This window comes from Pteronotus mesoamericanus, unplaced genomic scaffold, assembly GCF_021234165.1.
Source record: "Pteronotus mesoamericanus isolate MK-2021 breed Mesoamerican mustached bat unplaced genomic scaffold, CSHL_Meso_final contig_46, whole genome shotgun sequence".
Lineage (NCBI taxonomy): Eukaryota > Metazoa > Chordata > Mammalia > Chiroptera > Mormoopidae > Pteronotus > Pteronotus mesoamericanus.
Window position 1 is genome coordinate 11,256,557 of NW_026555170.1, and position 22,195 is coordinate 11,278,751.

Consider the following 22,195-nt stretch of genomic DNA (forward strand, 5'->3'; position numbering starts at 1 on the left):
TTTTAAATCAGCAATACTTTTATGTTGAGAGGCATGTTAAGATATACTTACTGCTTATATGTCCACAGCAATCAAATCAGAAATATAACCACTAAATCAATATTTAACCGCTGAGGAAAAATAATACTGCTACAAGCAGCTGATTTTTCTCCTTTTGAATTTAATGAGTTCACATCAAAAAATTAGCCATTTTACATTTAAGGAATAAAAATCTTTTAAAAAACAATACAAAGAAGGAAAGAAAGGATTTTAACCAAGTTTATATTTCTTTTGTTACAGCTTTTAACAATTCATCCCATCATGTTTTATTCAATGTTCAAATGCATTTGCAGCACCCATTACAATCATGAAACTAAACTTAAGGAAGTATATTGTTAATAATGACCCTCAGAGGAAACTGATTTACTTTCTATTAAAAATTCTATGCTATCTAAGCTTTATGCAATGATGCCACTTAACCACCTTTTGTCACAAGAATCATCACCAAAGTTTTCTGGAAATGAGTTCACATATGAATTAAATATTTAAAAGGTAAAATGTTCCTTATTTTTAACTTTAGCAAGATCTTCCTTTGTCATTGTTAAGAAACACTTTAATAGTTTTAAAGCAGAAGCTGTTGGTGTCTAGACAGCTAAAACTGTACTCCTGAGTTCAAACTTACAGATAAGTCTTTTGTAAATAGTTCTCAATAAAATATCCTCCCTCCCCATCCCCCTGCCCCAGTTCTTACAAAATTTTGGTCAAAGTAGAAATATATCCAGGCAGATGTATATGCCATACAATAGCAAGAACAATAAAGCCCAACTAATGACTTTGGGTTTTAGAAATAGAAGGCAATTAAAACGTACTCAAAGTTACATTAAGAAAAGCTTTCACAGCGTAATATTTAAACAGTCACAAAGGTTAAGAAAATACTGATATCAAAGTACAAATGACTACAATGTTAAAATAGACAAAAGCTACTATACAAGAGCCTCTTTTAAAATTAAAAATAAAGAACACAACACATGAGTCAGGATTATTTTCCTGATCTACTCATGAATTTTAGTCTTTATATTCATCAGGTTGGTTATGGTGACATATAGTAGAGTTCCTCATGGTGTCTTATGAAGTCTCATTCCAACTTCAGAGGGTGATTCTTTCCTAAGGATCCTCTTGCATCTGGTCACATCTTGGTCATTGTACAATTTCAAAGTAGTGTAGTATCGCCATGATGTGCTGAGGCATGAAGACGTAGCCTGTGTACAGTGCCATCCCCACAATGGAGACCAGCATGGAATCTGAGGTGCAGTTAAGGAAACTGTTTTTCTAAACTGATTCAAAACCAAATCCCAACATTTTTTCAACAAGTGTGTTATGTTAAAGTACCCATTCACTTGATGTTTTCTCATATATATATATATCAAATATTTATAAAGAATAATGGTAGCCACTAATATTAAATTTTTTAAGCTCATTTTATCTTCAGCATCACCTTACAAGGTAGTTACCATTGTTCTCCCTATTATACTGCAAAGCCTCAGACTGCTTAAAATTAAGCATAGAAAATGATACTGTTCAACCTAAGAAACAGAAATGTATAGAAATAAAATTGTATTTAATGACTGTACAAGGTCTACCAACTTGAATAAGTAGTAAGAACATATGATCCAAGACTTTTAAAGATTTTTATTTATTTTTTAGAGAGAGCAGAAGGAGAAGGGAGGGAGAAAGAGAAGGAGAGAAATACCAGTCGGCTCCCTCCCATGCCCCGCCCACCCAGGGACATGGCCCACAACCCAGGCATGTGCCCTGACGGGAATCAAACCAGCAATCCCTTGGTTTGCCAATGCTCAACCAGTGAGCCACACCAGCCAGGGCTGATCCAGCACTTTTAGATTTGACTAAAATGTGCCTAAAAGCTTTGGCTTTGGCTCCAAAACTAAAATCAACCATACAACAAACAAAGCTATGATAAAATAAATCATACACCACCAATATATAAATTGATAGCACCTGCTACTATTAAACATTTAGCAGTATCACTAAACTTTGCAACATGAAGTAAAAGTCATCTTGATAACCTGAACAATAAACATTTTGTACAGTGTTCGTTCCAAAGGGAAGTGAAACTGTATATATACAAATCAACAAAGGGCCTTAACAAAATGAAGTAAAATCTAAGAGCTTTTCACTTTGCAGTCACATGGCCATGCTTAAAGGACTAACAGTTTCTGAACTGGGAATATGTTTTACTCATTCATTCATATTCTCTCTCTCTCTCTCTCTCTCTCTCTCTCTCTCTTCCTTCCCTCCTCCTGTCCCATACCTTTCAGCTCTACATACTAGTAGTTCTGTAATTCCTTACATTCTTTTATGAGATGATAAGGTTTATGTAAACAATGTGCTTATAACAAACTAATATTTGTATAACAGTTTAGATGACAAACCTCTGTTACATATTATCTTTCTTGACCCTTACTGAGTTCCTGTGAAATGTTTACTGTGACTATTACTTCTCAGAGGCTGACGAAACACTGAGTGACTTGTCCCAGGCCACAAGAGAAACTGTCTTTAGAGCCAGAGAGCAAACAAGCTGAGTCAAATTCTAAATTCATTTTCCTCATCCAGCAATCACGTGTAAAAAGTCTCCCGTAATCATTTTTTAAGTTTCCTTTTTTAGCCTCCTTTAACCCAGTTCTTTCTTAAACTACCACCTTCTATTGACCACTTAATTTCTTTTTTTTAAAAAGTACTTACTGGCTACTTCCACATCATTCATCATTCGCCACCCACACAAAGGACTTCTATTCCCCACCCCCAACCCCAGGCTCTAGACACTGCTCTGGGTCACCAATGACCTCCTAGCAAATCCAATGGCTTTTGAATTAACACTATTTTACTTTCTCCTCTTCAAAACTCTTTCCAGCCTGGGCTGAGGTACTTTCCAGGGCTCTCCTTCCATCTCTTTCACCATTTCCCTCTTTCCCTGGCTCTTTTTCACTGTCTGCTCCCTTTGTGAATTTTGGAGTTTTCTCTCTAATATCCATTTCTCCCTCCTCCTAGTGGAGCAACCATGCTCTTTGGGTGGGCCTAGCCCTATCCCACCTCGAGGGGTAAGTCCTAATTCATCTTTACCAATTAGTAAACCCTTTTCTTTGTAATAGTGCCTGCCTCCAAAACTGATCAACTAGACCCAAGGTTATGACTTCTGCCAGGAGTTCAGGAACATAGGCGCTCTCTCTCTCTGCCTAGGACATGCGATTTGCTGATGGAATCCTGGAATCACGGGTCTTACTTTGCCTCTATGAGGGAAGCCAGATTCAGAACAAAACTGACTCAGGAAGGTGGTGGATCAAAAATAATGGCCAAGAAATGGAGCCAGAACCCCAATCAAAGCACCCTGAAGCCCACCCTACTATCACTGGATTTTCTGATATATAAACCAATAAATTCCCTTCACTCTTAAACCAGCTTGAGTTAGATTTTCTTTGTTCCTTGCAGCTGAAATCATTCTAAATGATAAAAATGGACTTCCCAATATTTTACATTGGGCCCTACACACCTGCATGTTGCTGGCCTGACCCCGTCTCCCACACTGCAGACACCCCGTCTCCCACACTGCAGACACGTATTTCCTCAACTTACGGAACATTTCTACCTAAGACATTCCCTAAGGTACTCTAAATTCGACAGAGCCAAAACTGAATTTATTTTCTCCAAAACTACCTCTTCCTGTGAGTCCAATTTTTTCAACTACTTGAAAAGAGTTGATATAACTATTTGATATAACTATTGATGAACTATTTGCCTAGTCATCCAGTCTACAAACTTCTTTGATTCCTTGTCCCCACACTCAAATTATCTGACTTCTCAGTTCTCCCCAACCCCTACAATGGACTTTATAGCTCATGTCCCCGATCCTAATCAATGGTAAATGATTGAGATATTTATCATTCCTTTCTTAATCATGTAAAAGCTCCCATTTTAGGCCTCTAGCCACTTTCCATGACACTCTTTACTAGAGTGATCCCTTTAAAATGCATTAGGCTTCCCAATGCCCATAGGATAGCCCTTGAAATTCTAAGCCAAGCATCCAAGGACCTTTGCAATCTAGTCTAAACTACCTGTCTTAGGTTGAAACAGACAGGAATTGAGAGATGGAGTCAGGGGTTCTAGTATAAGTTACTCTTGAGGGAGTTTTATCAAAAGGGGAGTGAGTAGAGCAGAACAGAGCAGGTTCAGGGGCTTAGCTCCCAAGAGTGCTCTAGAGCACGAATTGTACCACAAAGATGGTGCTGCTTTGAGGCAACGGGGCTGACCTTTTGTATCCCTTTATCCGTCAGTCCTTGGCTACAGCGTGGATTGAGGAAAATCCACCTGAGCAAGACAGCGGCCTCAACTGAAAACGATAAGCTGGAGAAGGGCGCAGCTAGAGGACATTAGCAGACAACACTTAGAGTGGCTGGGGGATCAACGTGGGGACCAAGAGCATTACTACACTACTTTTCCATTGTTGTTGTTTTTAAGATTTCATTTATTTTTAGAGCACGGGGAAAGGAGGGAGAAAGAGAGGGTGCGAAACATTGATGTGCAAGAGAAACATCTATCGGCTGCCTCCTACATGCCCCAAACAGAGGACCTGGCCCGCAACCTAGGCGTGTGCCCTGACCAGGAATTAAACCAGCGATGTTTGGCTTTGTGGGATGACACCCAACCCACTGAGCCACACCAGTCAAGACTACGCTGCTTCTCCATTGCACCTCCCAACACACCAAGTCATCTCAACAGACACCATCCTATTTGCAGCCGTATGACATGAGTCCTAGGAAACAACACTCTTTACTGCTCTGCCTTTTAATATGGTTTAATAATAACATAAGAATAATTGCCATAGCTGCAGCTTTCATTTGTGAATGTCTAGTGTGTGCTCAGCAGTTAAGCATTTCAGCATGTTCAAGTAACATCCCCAACATCAGCACAAACAATGGAGCCAGTTCCAAACCAAGTCAGCTAACGCCAAAAATCTGTGTTCTTGCCCTCGCTGGGTGGCTCAGTTGGCTGGAGCATCATCCCTTAAACTGAAAGGTCACAGGTTCAATTCCTGATCTGGGTGCATACAGGAGGCAATTGATTTGATGTTTCTCTCTTGCATCAATGTTTCCTTCTTTCTCTCTCTTTCTCCCTCTCCCCACCTCTCTCTCTCTCTTTCTAAGATCAATTAATATATCCTTGGCTGAGGATTTGTTAAAAATCTGTGTTCTTAACCACTATAATACAGCAACTTTCAACCTTTTTCACCTCATGGCACACATCAACAAATTACTAAAATTCTGTAACAAACCAAAAAATTTATTTTGCTTATCTGACAAAAAGAAAATAGGTATAATTTCGATTCATTCACACCAGATGGCCATTATTGTGTTGGCTGTTGTCATTTTTTACATGACAATCTGAGGGAAAGAGGTCAGTGCCCCTGACTAAATAGTCAGCTATTGCATGTTTTAAAAATTCTTGCAGCACACCATTTGAAAATTGCTGCTATAATACCTTCCTACATATAGAGTAATATTCTTCCTAGTAAATCCTAATCCTTCTTTGAGCTCAATTAGTTATCTCCTTTTAAATAAGGCCTCCCTAGCACTCATTTTTTACATTCTTACCCCAACCTCCTGGCAGAATTAATACCCCCTACTGCTCATATAAAACAGCACATATCAGCTGACATTACCTATTTGTAGATATGTTTATCTCATCCAGATTACCAACTCCTTAAACACCGGAACAACATCTTATTATTTCTGGATCTCTTACATCTAACTTAACACGTACTCAATAAATATTTGATAAAGGACTGGCTCAAGAAAGATTTGCCTCTAGATTCACTGTGGTACTTTCTACACATTCCACACATTACATGACTGGCAAACTTTATAGTGACTATGAAGGAGAAAAACAATATCCATTTCTAGGCAATACTATATTTTCAAAACGCTTTTTGTGTTTTTACAGCTTTTATGTAAATCTCATAAAATTATACACCGAGCAAATGAAATGGTACAGTAATAATCTTCAGGTCATTGGCTCAAATTCAATTCAAATAAGAAGTGATTACTAAAAACAGCTATCTGATTAATTGTATTATATTCACTTTATGGCACTATAATTCTCCAATTTAATATGGAGAATATGTTAATTAAGGAATATGCAAAGAATGTGCATAAATTAGCTAAACAGAGACTACTATAGGACAAGAATCTGAAAATTAAGCTCAATTTGTGAACACTTGTCTAACTTTTAAATGTTTATATGCATATAAAATTATGTTTTCCTAAGTGAAACAAGAGCTTATCAAAACTTAAAAAGGTTTTGTGCCTGATTAAAATGAAAGATACGAGAGTTTGTGACTTTGTATAGCATTATGTTGTGATGCATACATGTGGAATAAAACTAATGAGAAATAAATGGTAATTGTATATGCTAAATTCAGGACAGTGGTTACACGGTGGGGTGAAATGTGGGGGGAAATAAGGGAGAAGAGCAAGTGAAAAGGGGCAGTCAGGGGGCTTCAGTGCATTAGCAACGTGTTTTTTCACCCAGCTGGTGGGAGATGCACATTCACTATATTATTTTTTGTGGGGGTTCTGTATGCCTAAGTAGTCAGTAACTTTTTTAACAAATAAGAATTGTAAAGGAAAAAGGAACTACAAATAGTACCAAGACTAAAAACTGTTTTGTGCGAAAGATCTTCCTCCTTTACAAAGTTTGGAAGGCATCACCAGATTTCACTTGTTACTAGGAAATACACAGAAAGTCTTAGCTCCAAGAAATAAAATAAACAATTCTCAATTCAGGCCAAGATAAACAGAAAATTAGCAAAACTCATTTTTACCTCGGTGCAAATGCCAATCTGTAAGCGGCCAAAAGAAAAGAAAAAAAAAAAAAAAGCCTTAATCTAGCCTTTTACCCAGAGCCACTTATTAAATTTAACTTTTATGCTGTGTCTCCCCCCCAAAAATGTTTCTATATTTTGATCCCATTTCTCCTAATTATCTCCAGAATCACAATAATTAAATGAGCTTCTAAAAATGAGTTTCTATACAATTAAATTTCAAAATTATTCCCCCAAAATTATCTTAAAGGCCTGTAGTAGGAATAGTTCCATTGCACTGAGTTGCCTATTACCTGAGATTATGCTCGCTTGGCACCCTTTAAAAGGGTAGTGTTATTGACACTTCTCAGGTCTGGTTCTATTGTGACATTTGCAAGGTTAGATATATGATGCTCATCTCCTTAGAAGTGTTCTCACAAACAAGGCTAAACATACCATTTAGTGTACCAGCTATAATCTGCTATCTGGCACTTGAGTGAATTTCTCAATCCACTGTATTCTTTAACACATCTCTCAAAGTTTAAAGTACCCTTGACACACTATAAAGTATGATACAGATATTAGAGACACCATAACACTGGAGGCGACCTGGGTTTGAGTCCTGACTTCGCCAACCCTGTGTGTGTTAAAAACTCTGATCACCAGTCTCCTGGTGAAGACACACATCACCTACCTTTCCGGGATGATGTGAGAATTTGGAATCAAATCTGTTCTGCAACAAAAGGCAATATAATTCTTATTAAAACTATCAGTTGAGGGCTCAGGCATTTAACATCATGACTCAAACCAATGTTTGGGAACTTCCCAAAGTCACCCTGCTATTAATCTGTTATTAACTTATGTTACAATCCTGGGACATCACAACCTCTCTGGACCAGAGCTGCTCCCTTAAAATGAGGCTGCTTCCTTCATTAACATTTTAGGGTCCCAAGTGTTTGGAGAGGGCATTTGGACACTACCTCTCAATCATCTTTCACACAATCTTCTGCTTCACATGCGGAAAACACAGGAAAATAATCAATGTCATCTAACACACATATACTGGAAGGTAATACACAAAATGGTAGAGTAGCCTTTCTCTTTGTCGAGCTCTTGTTGTATGTATAAATATCAGTAGCTGTATGCAAATTAACCTGATCTATACTCTAGAAGAGGCTACATGATTTAAGAAACAATAGAATAAAGTTAATAAAATCTAGATTAAAACAAAAAGACCTCAAAAACTAAAAACTAGGCTTTCCTGTTTTGTGGGTTTCTAACTGTCTCTACCTGTGAATTTTAAGAGCTTGAGAGGGAGGGAACCGGGCTCAGCGGCTCCTTTGCTCCCACTGTAATGCACCGTAGTTCATAAATCATTCAGGATCAGAGTAGACAGTGTGCCAGGGAATGTGCAGGTGCTGAAGATAAATTTGTTCAAGAACTGAATGAACAATCAGAGATTATTTATAACCTGAACATAACATAAATATTTTATGGGTTCAATGGATTTAAAAGCAAATAGAAACCGTATATCTGCATGTTGTTAGCTGTTTCTGTAACAGGGAAGCCCAACTAATCAGGAGCTGGATAACTTTCTAGATAGGGAAAAAAATAAAGATTTTTTTCTTTTTTTTTTTTTTTTTTCCCATAGAAGGGCCTTCCCCAACCCTTTTCCAGCAATACCAAAAAAAAAAAAAAAAGCTAGATAACTGGAGAAAATGCTTTAAAAATAAGTACAGCAATCAGAAACAATAACATTCCTTGTCCCACCTAGTAGCTGCATTATCACTGCCTAACTCAGTAACATATTCACAAGACTTTGGAGAAATCAAAAGTAGTTTCTCATGGAGAAAAGGCCAGGGACCTTTGTTCCAGCAGGTATGACTTATCTCTCCACTAATCTAAATGATTTCCATGATTTAAGTCTGATTGTACTAGCCACATCAAAAAACAAAGCTAAAGTGTCATCTAAAACAATCCTATGTTCTATAAGACTCCTTTAAAATTAATTCTAAAATGCTACTCTTAAGCTTAGAAATACTCAAAAGTTTTGATACATCTAATTTATTTTAAAGAACCATCTCACAGAAAATAAAAATAAAGCATTTGACAAAGTAGTACCATAGGCTGTTTGGTGAAGACCAATCAAAGCCCTAAGTGAAAGCAGTCATGGGAAAAGAATGATGACCTTCAGCAAGAAACATCCCTGAGCTCAGCTGCTGCACAGGTAGGAGTCCTTTTAGCTCTAAGACATTTAATTAGCACCTGCATCTGGGCTCCCTCCCCAGGCCCGTGCGCCTCCAGGCTAGCACAGAGCCCTACTAGTGGAGGCTGCGCTGCCCCCTGCACCCCTCATGGCCACTCACACCATCTGCGTTGCCTCAGCATTTCCAGTCCAGCCCTGTCCGCATATGTTTAATGTCCCCTGGGGCAGCTTCCAGCCTGTGTGCCCAGGCTACCCAATTATTCCCAATAACACCAATTATGTTTTTGTTAGTGCTTGCTTACGAAGTTGAATAGAGTTTGAGTGGTCTGCTCCAGTGCGATTGTACCATAAACCCTGTTATTTGGGCATTTTTCAGGAATGCATATAAGACATGATGGCTGAAATTTCTGTGCTGGAACTAATTCTACTTTTTATAATTATTGATCATAAATACTACCTTTCATTTCTTAACTACTATTTTTAAGTATTCCAATTTATAAAAGGTATATGCAGTACACTAAATAGCTCTTCTGGAACATGTAGTTTAATTATTAAATCTGAGTATTGGTTGTTTTATTTTTTAAAACCAAAAAAATTTATCTTATCTTTGCTCCCAAGTACCATAAATGTTACAACACTCAAAGCCTGGGGGCAGAGAGAGGGGCGGGGTCACAGTCTTTAAGACTGAGGCAGAGCTCCCCAACTGGTTTGCCTTCCTCAGTGGCCAGGCAGCGGGTGGCCGGGGTGCCCAGAGTCTGAGGTGAAGCGGTGCAGGGTGTGGCCTGGCCCCGGTGGGCAATGCTGGGAAGCGGTGCTTCGGGAAAGCGACCTTGGTATTTTCACCAAGCTCATTAAAGTATCTGGTTGCAGAGGAGCCCAAGAAGAAGAAATATGAAGTTTAGAGCCTGAGAATTTTGAAAAATCAAAGCCAATTTATGGGTTAATTTTTCTTTTCAAGTGGGAGCCAGGAGAACCAGCAGGCTCTGTGGTTTAGGACTGCAGACTTGACAAGATATTTTTACCCAAGCAGGGTCACTACTAATGCTTGTGCTACTCAAGCCATAGAAAGTGTGTTACTGAACCTCCTCAAGATGTCCATTTGGGAGAGACATTATCAGACTTGAAAAAATTTTTACAAAGTTTTGATGCAGCCATGAAAGGTTTGGCACTGGGTGATTCAGATGTGATCAGACAATTACACAACAGCTTCGCAAGACAGCAAATGTTCACATTGGATGCAAAGACATCAGCAAAAGAAGAAGATGCTTTTCATTTTGTCAGTTATGCTCCTGTTAATGGAAGTATCTATGAATAGATGGGTTAAGAGAAGGACGAATTAACTTAGGTGCATGCAATCAAGATGACTGGATCAGCACCATGAGGCCAGTCATAGAAAAAAGGGTACAGAAGTACAGCGAAGGTGAAATTCGATTTAACTCAATAGCCATTGTGTCTGACAGAAAAATGATATATAAACAGAAGATAGAGTACAAAAACAATTTGCTGAGGAACAACCCATGGATACAGATCAGGGTAATAATATGTTAAATGCTATTCAGTCAGAGGTTGCCAAAAAATCAGACACTTATTGAAGTAGTACAGAAAGTAAAAAGACATAAGATTGCAAATATCAGAAAAAAGCATAATCACTTCTCTTTAATTACGGAATTGTTAAAGACTGCATCAGAACAATAGCAATTAATACCACTGGCAGAAAAGGCAAAAGAAAAACAATGCAGAGAAAGCACAGGAAACCAAATGAAGATGACACATTGTGATGTGTACATATTTCTGCTTCTGCATTTATTTTCAGGGAAACCATTAAGTATAAAGAACTTTGAGCAACACCCTAATTGTCTCAGTGCACATCTGGAAAGAGTACCAGTTGTCTTGGTCCTATGAATGCATGGATTCATAAACATTTCTCTAGCTGCATCATGTGCATGTAGTACCTGTTAATAAACACGATGTTAAGAGTAAGTCTATTCAATATATGGTGTTGGGAAAATTCTACAGATAAGTTCAAAAAAATGAAACTAGACTAACTTCTTATACCATATATGTGCAAGAATAAACTCAAAGTGGTAAGACTTAAGTGTCAGACTCAAAACCATAAAAATGGTAGAAGAAAACATAACCAGTAAAATCTCAAATATTTCTCATAGCAATATTTTTTCTCATCTACCTCCTTGGGCAAGTGATACAAAAGAAAAAATAAATAAAAGGGACTACATCAAACTAAACAGTTTTTGAACAGCGAAGGAAACCATCAACAAAATGAAAAGACTATGCACTAAATGTGGAACACATTCACAATGGAATATTTCATAAGGGGTTAATATCCACATTTTATAAAGAACTTATAAAACAACACCAAAAAACCCAAACAATCCAATTTTTGGACACTTCTCCAAAAAGGGCATACAGATGTCCATTAGGCATATGAAAAGATGTTTTATATCACTAATCATCAGAAAAATGCAAATTAAAACTACAATGAGATATCACCTCACACCATTCAGAATGGCTATTATCAATAAACCAACAAACAACAAGTTTTGGTGAGAATGTGGAGAAAAGAGAACCCTAGGGCCCTGTTGATGGAAATGCAGACTGGTGCAGCCATGGTGGCAAACAGTACCGACTTTACTCAAAAAATTAAAAACGTAACTACATTATGGCCCAGCAATTCTTTTTTTTTTTTAATTAATTTATTTACTTTTTAAATACATTTGTCTCTGCCTTCCCCCCACCTCTTTCCCTTGCCCCCTCCCACCTTCCCTCCCTCAGCTCTTCCCCTTTGGTTTTGTCCATGAGTCCTTGCTATATGTTCCTTGACTTTCCCCTTCCCTTCCCTTTCCCCACCACACCCCCCCCCCCTTCCCTCTTGTCTCTGTTGATTTCTTTTCCTTTCAGTGTTGCTGGTCATATTTTCCTTGCTTCTTTGCATTGTTGGTTAGGTTCCGCTTATAGGTGAGATCATATGGTATTTGTCTTTTGGCCCCTGGCTTATTTCGCTTAGCATGATGTTCTCCAGTTCCATCCATGCTGTCGCAAAGTTTAGTACTTCTTTTTTTCTTTCTGCTGCGTAGTATTCCATTGTGTATATGTACCATAACTTTTTGATCCAACTGTCTACTGATGGGCATTTAGGTTGCTTCCAACAGTTGGCTATTGTAAATTGTGCTGCTATGAACATTGGAGTGCATAGGTTCTTTTGTATTGGCGTTTTGGTGTTCTCAGGGTATAGTCCCAGCAGGGGAATCGCTGGATCAAAAGGCAGTTCCATTTTCCGCTTTCTGAGGAAATTCCACACTGCCTTCCACAGTGGCTGCACCAGTCTGCATTCCCACCAACAGTGGACTAGGGTTCCCTTTTCTCCACAGCCTCGCCAGCACCTGTTGTTTGTGGATCTGTTTATGATGGCCCAGCAATTCTGAGGCAGGAGATAGGAAGGAGGAAACTCCAGGGGTGCCCCAGGGCTAAGATAAAGGACATCAATACAGGACAGAGACCCTGTTCTAAGACTGGTTGTTTCCCCCTTTCTGGAAAAAGCACTGAATCATTTAGGTACTTACATAATCATTTGAACAGAAAAATGGCACTGAGCTTTTTCTGACAGAAATTAAGGCTGATTTTGCCTACTTGGCTTCACTATGAGGGCTGCCTTTGTCAATTAGGCTGTATGATGAACATTTTCTATGAACTGTATAAGAAAATTATCCCTTTACAGTTATAACAAAAATATACAGCAATAGCCATGCCTGGTGTGGCTCAGCTGATTGGGCATCATCCCACAAAACAAAGGGTCACCAGTTTGATTCCCAGTCAGGGCACATGCCTGGGCTGCAGGGCCAGTCCCCCCATCGGGGCTCATCCAAGAGGCGGCTGATCAGTTTCTCTCTCGCATCAATGTTTCTCTGCCTCTCATTCTCCCTCCCTTCCCCTCTCTCTAAAAAATAAATGAATTTTATATATATGATGTACACACACACATTATATATATATATAAATATATGTATATATGTTGTGTGTGTATATATAAAAATACATATATATAAAATAAAAAATACATGTTTGCAAAGCAAAAAATTAGCCATGGCTGGTGTGGTTCAGTGGATTGAGAGCTGGACTGCAAACCCAAGGGTCGCTGGTTCAATTCCGGTCAGTCAATGCCACTCCGGGCACACGCCCGGGTTGCAGGCCAGGTCCCCAGTTAGGGGCACACGAGAGACAATCCACACATTAATGTTTCTCTCCCTCTCTTTCTCCTTCACTTGCCCTCTCTCTAAAAATAAATAAAATCTTTAAAAAAGAAGAAAAGCAAAAAATTAAATCCTTTTGTAACTGCCTACATTTATTATGAAAGATTTCAGATGTCCACTAAATGAGATGATTCATAGTACATGCTTTTAGGGGCTACACAAAGAAAAAGTCTGAATCCCACTGGGCTGGAGGATTGGAAGTATTAATTTACCAGCTACAATTATTCCTACCTCTACTCTCCTCATTTAGTCCTTCCTGGTAATGGAAAGATCCGTTCATTTCTACAAAGGAAAATCAAAAGGAAAAGCCAACTTGAAAAGAACAAAGGAAATGACATAAAATACAAATGAAATACTGAAGATTTTTGGGAAGAAATTCATTTACCACGTAAGTTTGAAGGTAGTGCAAAAGGTGAAGGTTATTTCAAGGTTATTCTGAAATCCCATTTTGTTTCAAAGTACCTTGAGAAAATCTTTCTAAGAGGCATTAAGTTTATTTAAAAGAATACTTTTCTCGAAGTAACCTTCTCAGATATTAAGAATTTTACCTAGTCATCAAATCACTTGCTGATTTTTACTGGAAGTCTATTTAGAGTTTCAGGTGATTCTGTATGTACAAACATTTTCCCTTTTCTTATATTTGAGTTGATTCTTCATTTAAGTTTTAAAACACTACTATAGTTGAAATATTAAAACAAAAACAAAGCAAGTAGTAAGCATATTATTATAGTCCTTCACTCATTCACTACTGTATATAAAACTGCCAGCAGTGTTCCTTGCTGGCCTCATTAAGTGGCCTGACACTAGCACTGGCTGGTGTGTCTCAGTGGATGGAGTCAGCCTGCGAACCACAAGGTTGCTGGTTTGATTCTCCGTCGGACCACAGGCCTGGGTTGTGGGCCAGGTCCCCAGTTGGAAATGTGCAAGAGGCAACCAAGAGATGTAGCTCTTGTCCATCAATGGTTTTCTCTCCCTCCCTCCCTTCCTCTCTCTCTAAAAATAAATAAATAAATAAATAAATGTCTTTTTTTAAAAAGTCTGACACCGGACACCACCATCCTCATATGCTTCTCCATTGTAATGGCGCAATCTTGATTTGGATCAAAGTTCACCAGTTATATCCAGCCCATTTTATCAGTCTCTTCTATTTCCTCCCTTGCACGTAGGATTTTTTTCCAGCCAAGAGAGGATATCAGGAGAGAGAACCATTCTCAAGGAAGTTTAACTTAAATTTGATGATTGGGTGACCATTTTCCATATGGTCTATGACAAATCAGCATGCCTTTATTTAGCACACACTTGGTATCTCCATGCTTGACAATCTGACCTAGATGAGAGGTGATGACTATGGTTCGATTGTCAAGAGCAGAAGACGACTTTGGGAAGCCACACAATGCTTCAGCCAGCTGTATGTCCATACACATGAAAATGTCTTCTTGTTGAGTAAAAACAGCCCACGATTCTCCCACCATGTTCACTCAGCTCCAGCCATACCAGCCTCAGTAAAGGTCTCCACGTTTGCCAGATAGGCTCTGGACTCAGGGCCTTTGTACTGGCTGTTCCCTCTGCCATGTATGCTCTTCCCTCAGATTTTACCCTCCTAACTCCCTTTATGTAACCTCCTTTATGTTTTTACTCAACTATCCTTTCTCAGTTAAGCTCTTCCTAAGTATGCTCTTTAAAAATAGCAACTCTGTCCCATCAGCATATTTCTTATCCCAATGAACTACTTTTCTTTTGTCTGTAATGCTTACCACCTCACATTCTACCTAATTCACTTACCATAAAAGTTCCACAAAGAGACAGCTAATTGTCTCGTTTTCTTAGTGATGTATCATAAGCACTTTGGGCAGCATCTGACACAAGGTATTCACACAGAAGTATGCTGAATCAATATATGGCCCAACCTGCTTTTTCAATGTTACATCCCTCCTGTTCTGCCTTACAGAATCCCTGCTCAGCCTGTCAGCCTGTCACCACCCCAGTAAACCTCTGTTCCCCAGTCCCCACCCTCTTCTGATCTCGGAAAAACAAAAGACACTCAAAAATCCCTCCCTGAGAGGGCTCTGGGCTGGGCAGGCCAGGCTGCCCCCTCTGCTCTACCTGCCCGCATCCCACAGCGCTGCTGCCTCGCGCCCTGAGCTGAACTGACACGGGGCACCATCTGAGAACCTGTGTACATTTGAATTTTTCCTGAAACTGGCCTCTAATTTTCTTGAAGGAAGAAGTGAAGCCCATCATCTTGGAAATTTACTAAAGAACTCAGTGCATTAAAAAATAAGAGAAAAAACACTTCCTAGGTTGTATTTTTTTTTTCATTCAAAATGAGTTTTGAGTTTCATGGAAAAAAGATGTATATTCTTATGTCTTATTTTCCTATTTTATTCAATACTAAAATGTCAGCAAGGAAATTGTTACTGGATTTGAGTGACTCTACTCAAAACATAGGAGGCACTTCCCTTCATCTCCCAAACTCTCACTTCAACCCCTGGGGAGCCAGACAGGCTCCAACCTCCCCGCCTGCCACTCACACCCCTACACTGTGCTCCAGCCCCAAAGCCTGTCAGCCTCCCTGAGACAGGCCTGCAGCACCGATTCCCCTGCAAGTCTCGCTCTGCTCAAACCTTTCTAAACGTCCCCTTCCTGACCACTCCAGCCAAAACTGAAGAACATTCCCTCTTCCTTACTTCCTAGCCTCTTCTCTGTTTTATTTTCCTCCATAACGACTTTAACAATCTAATCATCTATACTTTTTTTTTTTTTACTTATTTACCTAGAGGTATTAGAATAAATACTTTCATTATCTCTTTTACTTATAATTATAGTCCCACTATCTAAAATAGTATCTGGTAATTACAAGATATGTAATACTTCTGGAATACAGAATTCAGCAAATACATACATTTTACTAGGTAATAGACAGAGCAATGCAAATATTTTAAGCATCTTCAAAAAAAAAGTTCTTTCAATGATAGCATTTTCTACTTCTTCACATTTAAATTCTCTCCAAGAACTGAATTCTGTTTATCAGAAACAGCCAAGCTCCGGAGCTGCTCTAAAAGTGGTTTAAAATTAGGTCTCTTTTACCATTCCCAAATAGTTACACAATTGTTTTGAAATGACACATCAATATATTTTTTTAAATGTTCCTCAAGCATTATTTGTGTGCCCAGCACTGTGGTTTTTAAAACTATTTCCTTGAAGAAATAAAGCCTATTTCAGGGGGAACGTAATTTATAACATAACCTTAAAACTGCCTACTTTTTGTTTAAAATGAATAGAAGTATAAAATGCCATGGAAACATGAGAAGCCTTAGAGAGATGGCAAATAAAACCCAGTGATTCAAGAATAAAACTTCATTTTTTCATTTAAAATACAAGGTTAAAATGATTTTTACTTGTGCTTCAAATTAAACAAACTATTTTTAACTTCTCTACCCGCCCTCAACAGCATGATTACAATGTTATTCAATGAGGCACTACAGGGAGCGTCTCACTGGTTACAAAACTTGGTCTTTTCTTTTGCACTCAAGGCTGCCAATAGGGAAAGGGAGCTTTTGAAACATGTTAAAAACTTCCCTCTGGGACAGCTTCATTGTAATACAACTTAGCACTTTTGTGATTCATTTTACATCTTAATACAAGTGTTAGGTTGCACTTTTTTTTTTTTTTATGCTAGACACGTGGAGAACGTTTAAATACTGGCTGACAAACTAAAAGCTAATTATCATTTCAAATGTGGTATCAGAAGACAAGAGAAAACTTAGGACACAGGTCCTAGCATGGAAGGATTTACAAAACGAATTTATAAGTGTTACTGTTTCAAGAACTACTTACAATGTGTCTGACTTGACACAGATGCATTTCCTTAAAATACTTTAAATTATTTTTTATGAATCACATCTTCCTAACTTCAAAAACCCTCATATTCTATTGAGACTGACCTTTCAATTGACAATGGCTATTAATTCACTTCTAGCTATTTGATTTGGGAAGAAATAGAAGCAAATTCAGATGTTCAAGGATGCCCCTCTTTAAAGGGTGCAGAAATAGTTATAGCTATCAGTTTTCCCAAAAATAGGGACAACTTCAAATTATTAAATGAGTTAAAGCAGTGAAATACAAAGTAATGCATTTACCTTTTTCTAGAGTCTTCCTCTGTCCAAGACTCCTAACTCAGACAGAAGCCATTTTACAGACAGCCAAATTTCTCTTATACTAAATTTTAGGTGTTGAGTAGTGATGATTGTGTTCAATGTAATTTTTTTAAAGTTTTATTTATTTTTGGAAAGAGGAAGGGAGGGAGAGAGAGAAACATCAAAAGGTTGCCTCTCACACACCTCCAACCTGAGACCTAGCTCACAACACAGGCATGTGCCTGGCTGGGAATCAAACCTGCGACCTTTCCATCGGTAAGGCCCGTGCTCAATCCACTGTGCCACGCCAGCCAGGGCCAATGCAATTTTTAAGACTGTCTCTTTCCAAAACAATGTAACTGGCCACAAAATACTTTTGAGTGAGGTTTACTAATTAGTAATGAATTTATAAAACTCAAACTACTTCATAGTGATTAAGGCTCCCCATTAAGTAGGAAAAAAAATCCAGATTTCTCATTCAGTTCTTTCTTCCAAGCTAGAATGAGGATTCAATCTCAAACTGATATTCTAATCTTTAAAATAATTGAATGTCTGACTTCAAAATAACTCTAGAAGTTGAGCTGAAATAATAATAAATACAACAACTAATAGTAATTTAGGAGTGACTTATGTCAAAGAATTGCACTTCTACCTTGGGTAAATTTTATTTTATTTTATTTTTTTTAATCCTCACCCAAGGACATCCTGCCTTATAGAGAGGAGGGAATGGAGGGAGTGAAACATCGATATGAGAGAGAAACATTGATCTATTGCCTCTCATTCGTGTATCCCTACCTGGGACCCCTACTGGGGATGAACCCCAACCTAGGCATGTGCACTGATCAGTAATTGAACCTCTGACGTTTTGGTTTACAGCACACAATGCTCCAACCAAATGAGCCACACCTGCAGGGCTACTCTGGGTTCATTTAATAATGTCAACTTTGAAATAAGCTTTTTTATTACTCTTAGGTTTAAAATCATATTATTCTGCAGTACCCAAGGCTAGTTGGTTATAGTTCTCACTAGTACTTTAAAAATGAAATCTCTTGGTTGTATAATCCAATGAGAAGTCAAAAGTTTCAAAGGCAAAAATCTAAAGAGACACTACATTTCATTTCACATTTTATTTCTCCATCCCAAAAACAAAGCCATCACCTAGGTATTTATGGGACACTATTACTATTGCAACATAATGCAGAACAACCATAATGTCACTGGTACTATAGCATTTATCCCCACACCAACAAAAGTTTTTACCTGGACATACAAACCCATGATAAAGTTAACCTATAAATTAGGCACAGTAACCAATTAACAATAGTTACTATTAATATAGAATAATTATAAGATACTGTAATAAGTTATATGAATATATTCTGTCTGTCCATCTGTGCCCCCCAACCCTCCCTGCACCGATAATCAAAATGGCTACTAAGAACAGGCAATGTATACACTGTGGATACACAGAATGAAGGTATGAATTCATACCCCAGGCAGGACAAAGCAAGATTTCATCACAGCATGCAATTTAAAATTTATAGATTCTTTATTTCTGACATTTCTACTTAATATTTTTAAGCCACGGTCCACCACAGGTAACTGAAACCACGCAGAGCAAAACCACCGATAAGGGGGTTCACTGCAGTAGACTGGCAGTGGGCTCTACTTTCAACTTCTGATTTAAAGGGTTTCAATTTAGCATAACATTGTTTAAATTCACCTTTAAGATGAGTTTGAACCAAGAAGTATGTGCTTCTATATTTTAGTATACATTTCACAAGGATGCCCTCATGAGTTCTAACCTATAGAACTTAGTATGACCAAACCTCAGCTATGAATAAATGGCTCAGGAAATCTAGACATTAAATCTAAAACATACATTCTAGTTCTTAAGTTCCAGGTTTGGAAAGAAAACCAACAGTAATAAAAATAGACTTGTAAGCAGCTAAGCATCCTCAAAAGTGTTGAAACACATGCTCAGTTTTACGTACAATCTTAAGCTAGTTCAATACAAATAAACACACTTACTAAGGCTTAGAATTACCTCAGTCACTCCACCAGAATGCAACTATGCATTTGCAAAGTTGTTCGAAAGCTACGTTGAAACCAAAGCACATTGAAAAGGAGAGGCCCTCTATGAAGTAAGCATGTTGTATGAAATGCTTGTTTCAAATTAGTCCCCAAGTTTAAAAACAAAAGTTGTATCTCATGATTATTATTTCTCCTGCAAGAAGAATATTAAAGGATCTCAACATGGACAAATGGAGAGACAGACATCACAGACTTCAGGAAGCCTATCTTCACAAGCTTGAGTCCTAATTGAGGTTGTTATGAAAGTTAGATGAGTTAAGATACAAGCCAAGTGCTTAGCCCAATTGCTTGGTTCATAGTAAACACTCGATAATCATTAACAAGTATGCATTAGCTAACACGAAAGCAGTTTCAAACACTGTCTACAACTAACCACAGATTCCTTTTCAGGCCCCACAGCCACAGACTGTGCAAGCAGCAAATTAATGCCTAAAACGCACTTTTTAAACTACCCATTTTGAAAACCAGTAAGGCACAATAACAAACTGCTTTCAAAAACCGTGTTGGGTGCAACCTGATTAAAAATCTAGAAAACTGGTTAGCATTTCTAATTAGGACCAGTGACAGTTAAATCAGGGGCAGTTAAAGGTCAAAGGCCTCCAAGCCGGGAGTGATTTTCTCCACTTTCACTGCCCCTGCCTCCCACAGGAACTGGGGACTGAACCAAAGGCAGGCGAGGCCGAGTGCAGGTAAGGACAAGCCAGATTAGACATCGCCCTAGCGGATTTCTTCCAGTAATAAAGACGCTTCTACCTCGGGTCAAGGGACTCCCAGGCGACCCGGGATCTCAAGAGTTCGCGCCCCGCCCCCACCCGCACCCCAACCGCGGGAACGCCGCCCTCGGCCCCCGATCCTCCGCTCCTCGTGGCCGCAGCTAAGAAGCAAGTCCGCGCGCGCGGTTCCCGCGGCGCGGGGCCGCCTCTCCGCCCTCCGGCCCCCGCCGCCAGCCCTCCAGGCCTGCGCCCGGGAGGATGCCGCCTCAGCTCTCGCGCCCTCCACCCCGGCCCCCGCACCAGCGACCCGGGCAGGATACTGAACACAGTCCGCTCCCAGGGCTCTAGCATGTAGAGCGACGTGACCAGCAGGTACTGGTAGTAGAACCAGGACATTTGTTTCCAGGCCCGCGCCAGCGCCATCACCACGGTGCGCTTCCTGCGTTGCAGTCCAACGTCAGTCTGTCCCGCAGGCCTCCCGTTCCTGTCCTAAAGCCCCGGGCCTAGAGGCCCGCCCGCCCGCCACCCCGCGCCCATTGGCCTGCGCGGCCCGGCGCGTCACCCGTGAGCACGCCCAGCCCCGCGCGCGCCCTGGTAGTCGGCCGCGAGCCCCGCCTGGCCAGCAATCATTGGCCGGGCCGCCGCCTTGCAAGGTGCCGGTCCCCTCCCGACTTCCCCCTCCCCGGGCCGCGCCCACGCCCGCCGGGGAACCGTCCCCGCGAGAGCGCCCGCCGCGCCCTGCCCCGCCCAGCCTCGCTGGCTTGGTGGTGGGCGGGGCGTTAGTGCTGGTTGGGGTCCACCCAGTCCAGCCCTGAGAGGCTCCCCGAGAAAGTATTTGTGGAATATCTGTGATTCCTCAGGCGTCCTGCTGGCAGGGGAATTACAGGGATGAACAGGACTGTATTAGGTGTCTATCTTCGTATAGTTTACGAGCTAGCGGGGGAGAGAGGTATTAATGGCATGAATGAAAGTAGTCTGCGATGAATGCAGACGGAGAGACTAAGGTGCTCAGAGAGGGTGAAGAGACGAATATCTAGTCAAGGAGGTCAGGAAAGCATCTCTGAAGCGATGCCCACATTGCCACCTTCCTATCCCCTTGCGCACACGCGCGCACGCACACTAAACACACGCATAAACCAACGTTAACACCCCATGTACTCAACCTAAAGACAAAATAGATTACCATAAATATGTCTATCTGCCCACCTCTTTTAGTGGCTATAGGTATCATGCATGTCAAGGTTGAAAGAAGGATGCCGGCCTGGTGGGTTCTGCAGATAATAACAGGCTGCTTGAGATTCGTCTGTGGGCTGGTAAAGCCTGGAAAAGCATTCTTGAATGTTCAGATTTTTCCACTGGCAAATAGGCCAGCAACATTGCACTCACCTTCAGGAATGAGATGCATGGTTAGCATGTGAAATGACACAACTAAATGGCCTGCTGTTTAAATGTTAACAGATTTATAGGTTAAATAGCCTACTGCTTAAACTGTAAAACTTTCATGGTTAGTAATGTTTTATTTACTCATTTAGGAATATCAGTTGCTCTTCATGAGCTGAGCAATGGGGATGGAAAGCCAGAGAGACTAAGATCTGCCTTCACAAAGTACCCAACCTACTAGGAAAGGGAGGCAGGTTTCATGATTACAGCGAGATGCGGTGAAAGGTATTTTTATGTTATATGAAGGATGCCACAAGAGCCCAGAGACGATCAGATTGGGATTGTAAAAGGCTTCTAGGAAATGGTGCTCAAACTGAATATTGAAAGAGAAGTAGAAATGGCAGAACGAATGAGGTTGGGGAGGAAAGGGTGGGACAGGTATTCCAATTACTGAGCATGAAGCCCTGATGCATTTAAAGATCTGGAAGAACTTTCTCATGACTGGAAGAAGAAAAAAAAAAAAAGAGTTCATAGGCAGCAGCAAGGCATGG

General features: G+C 39.9%; 2 protein-coding genes and 1 pseudogene across 2 annotated transcripts in view; 1 reads left to right on the forward strand and 2 right to left on the reverse strand.

Annotated features, from left to right (window-relative positions):
* The window catches only part of EAPP (E2F associated phosphoprotein), a 192,234-nt gene that overhangs the window by 108,298 nt on the left and 61,741 nt on the right, over positions 1 to 22,195 (reverse strand). The gene's annotated exons all lie outside the window — the stretch shown is intronic.
* SPTSSA (serine palmitoyltransferase small subunit A) lies at positions 144 to 20,749 on the reverse strand. Its single transcript, XM_054577935.1, has 2 exons — positions 20,585 to 20,749; positions 144 to 1,280 (listed from the first exon to the last, which is right to left on the reverse strand). Exons 1-2 carry the CDS (start codon positions 20,685 to 20,687, stop codon positions 1,177 to 1,179), a joined length of 207 nt encoding a protein of 68 aa, XP_054433910.1. The 5' UTR covers positions 20,688 to 20,749; the 3' UTR covers positions 144 to 1,176.
* On the forward strand, positions 9,205 to 10,818 carry LOC129074088 (ubiquitin carboxyl-terminal hydrolase isozyme L5-like; annotated as a pseudogene).

Bases quoted from the DNA above. Each gene is read 5' to 3' on its own strand.
- SPTSSA (XM_054577935.1), bottom strand. From the start codon at position 20,687: ATGGCGCTGGCGCGGGCCTGGAAACAAATGTCCTGGTTCTACTACCAG. The intron at 1,281-20,584 runs GTATCCTGCCCG...ACTGCACCTCAG, and splicing joins CTGGGAGCGGACTGTGTTCA to ATTCCATGCTGGTCTCCATT.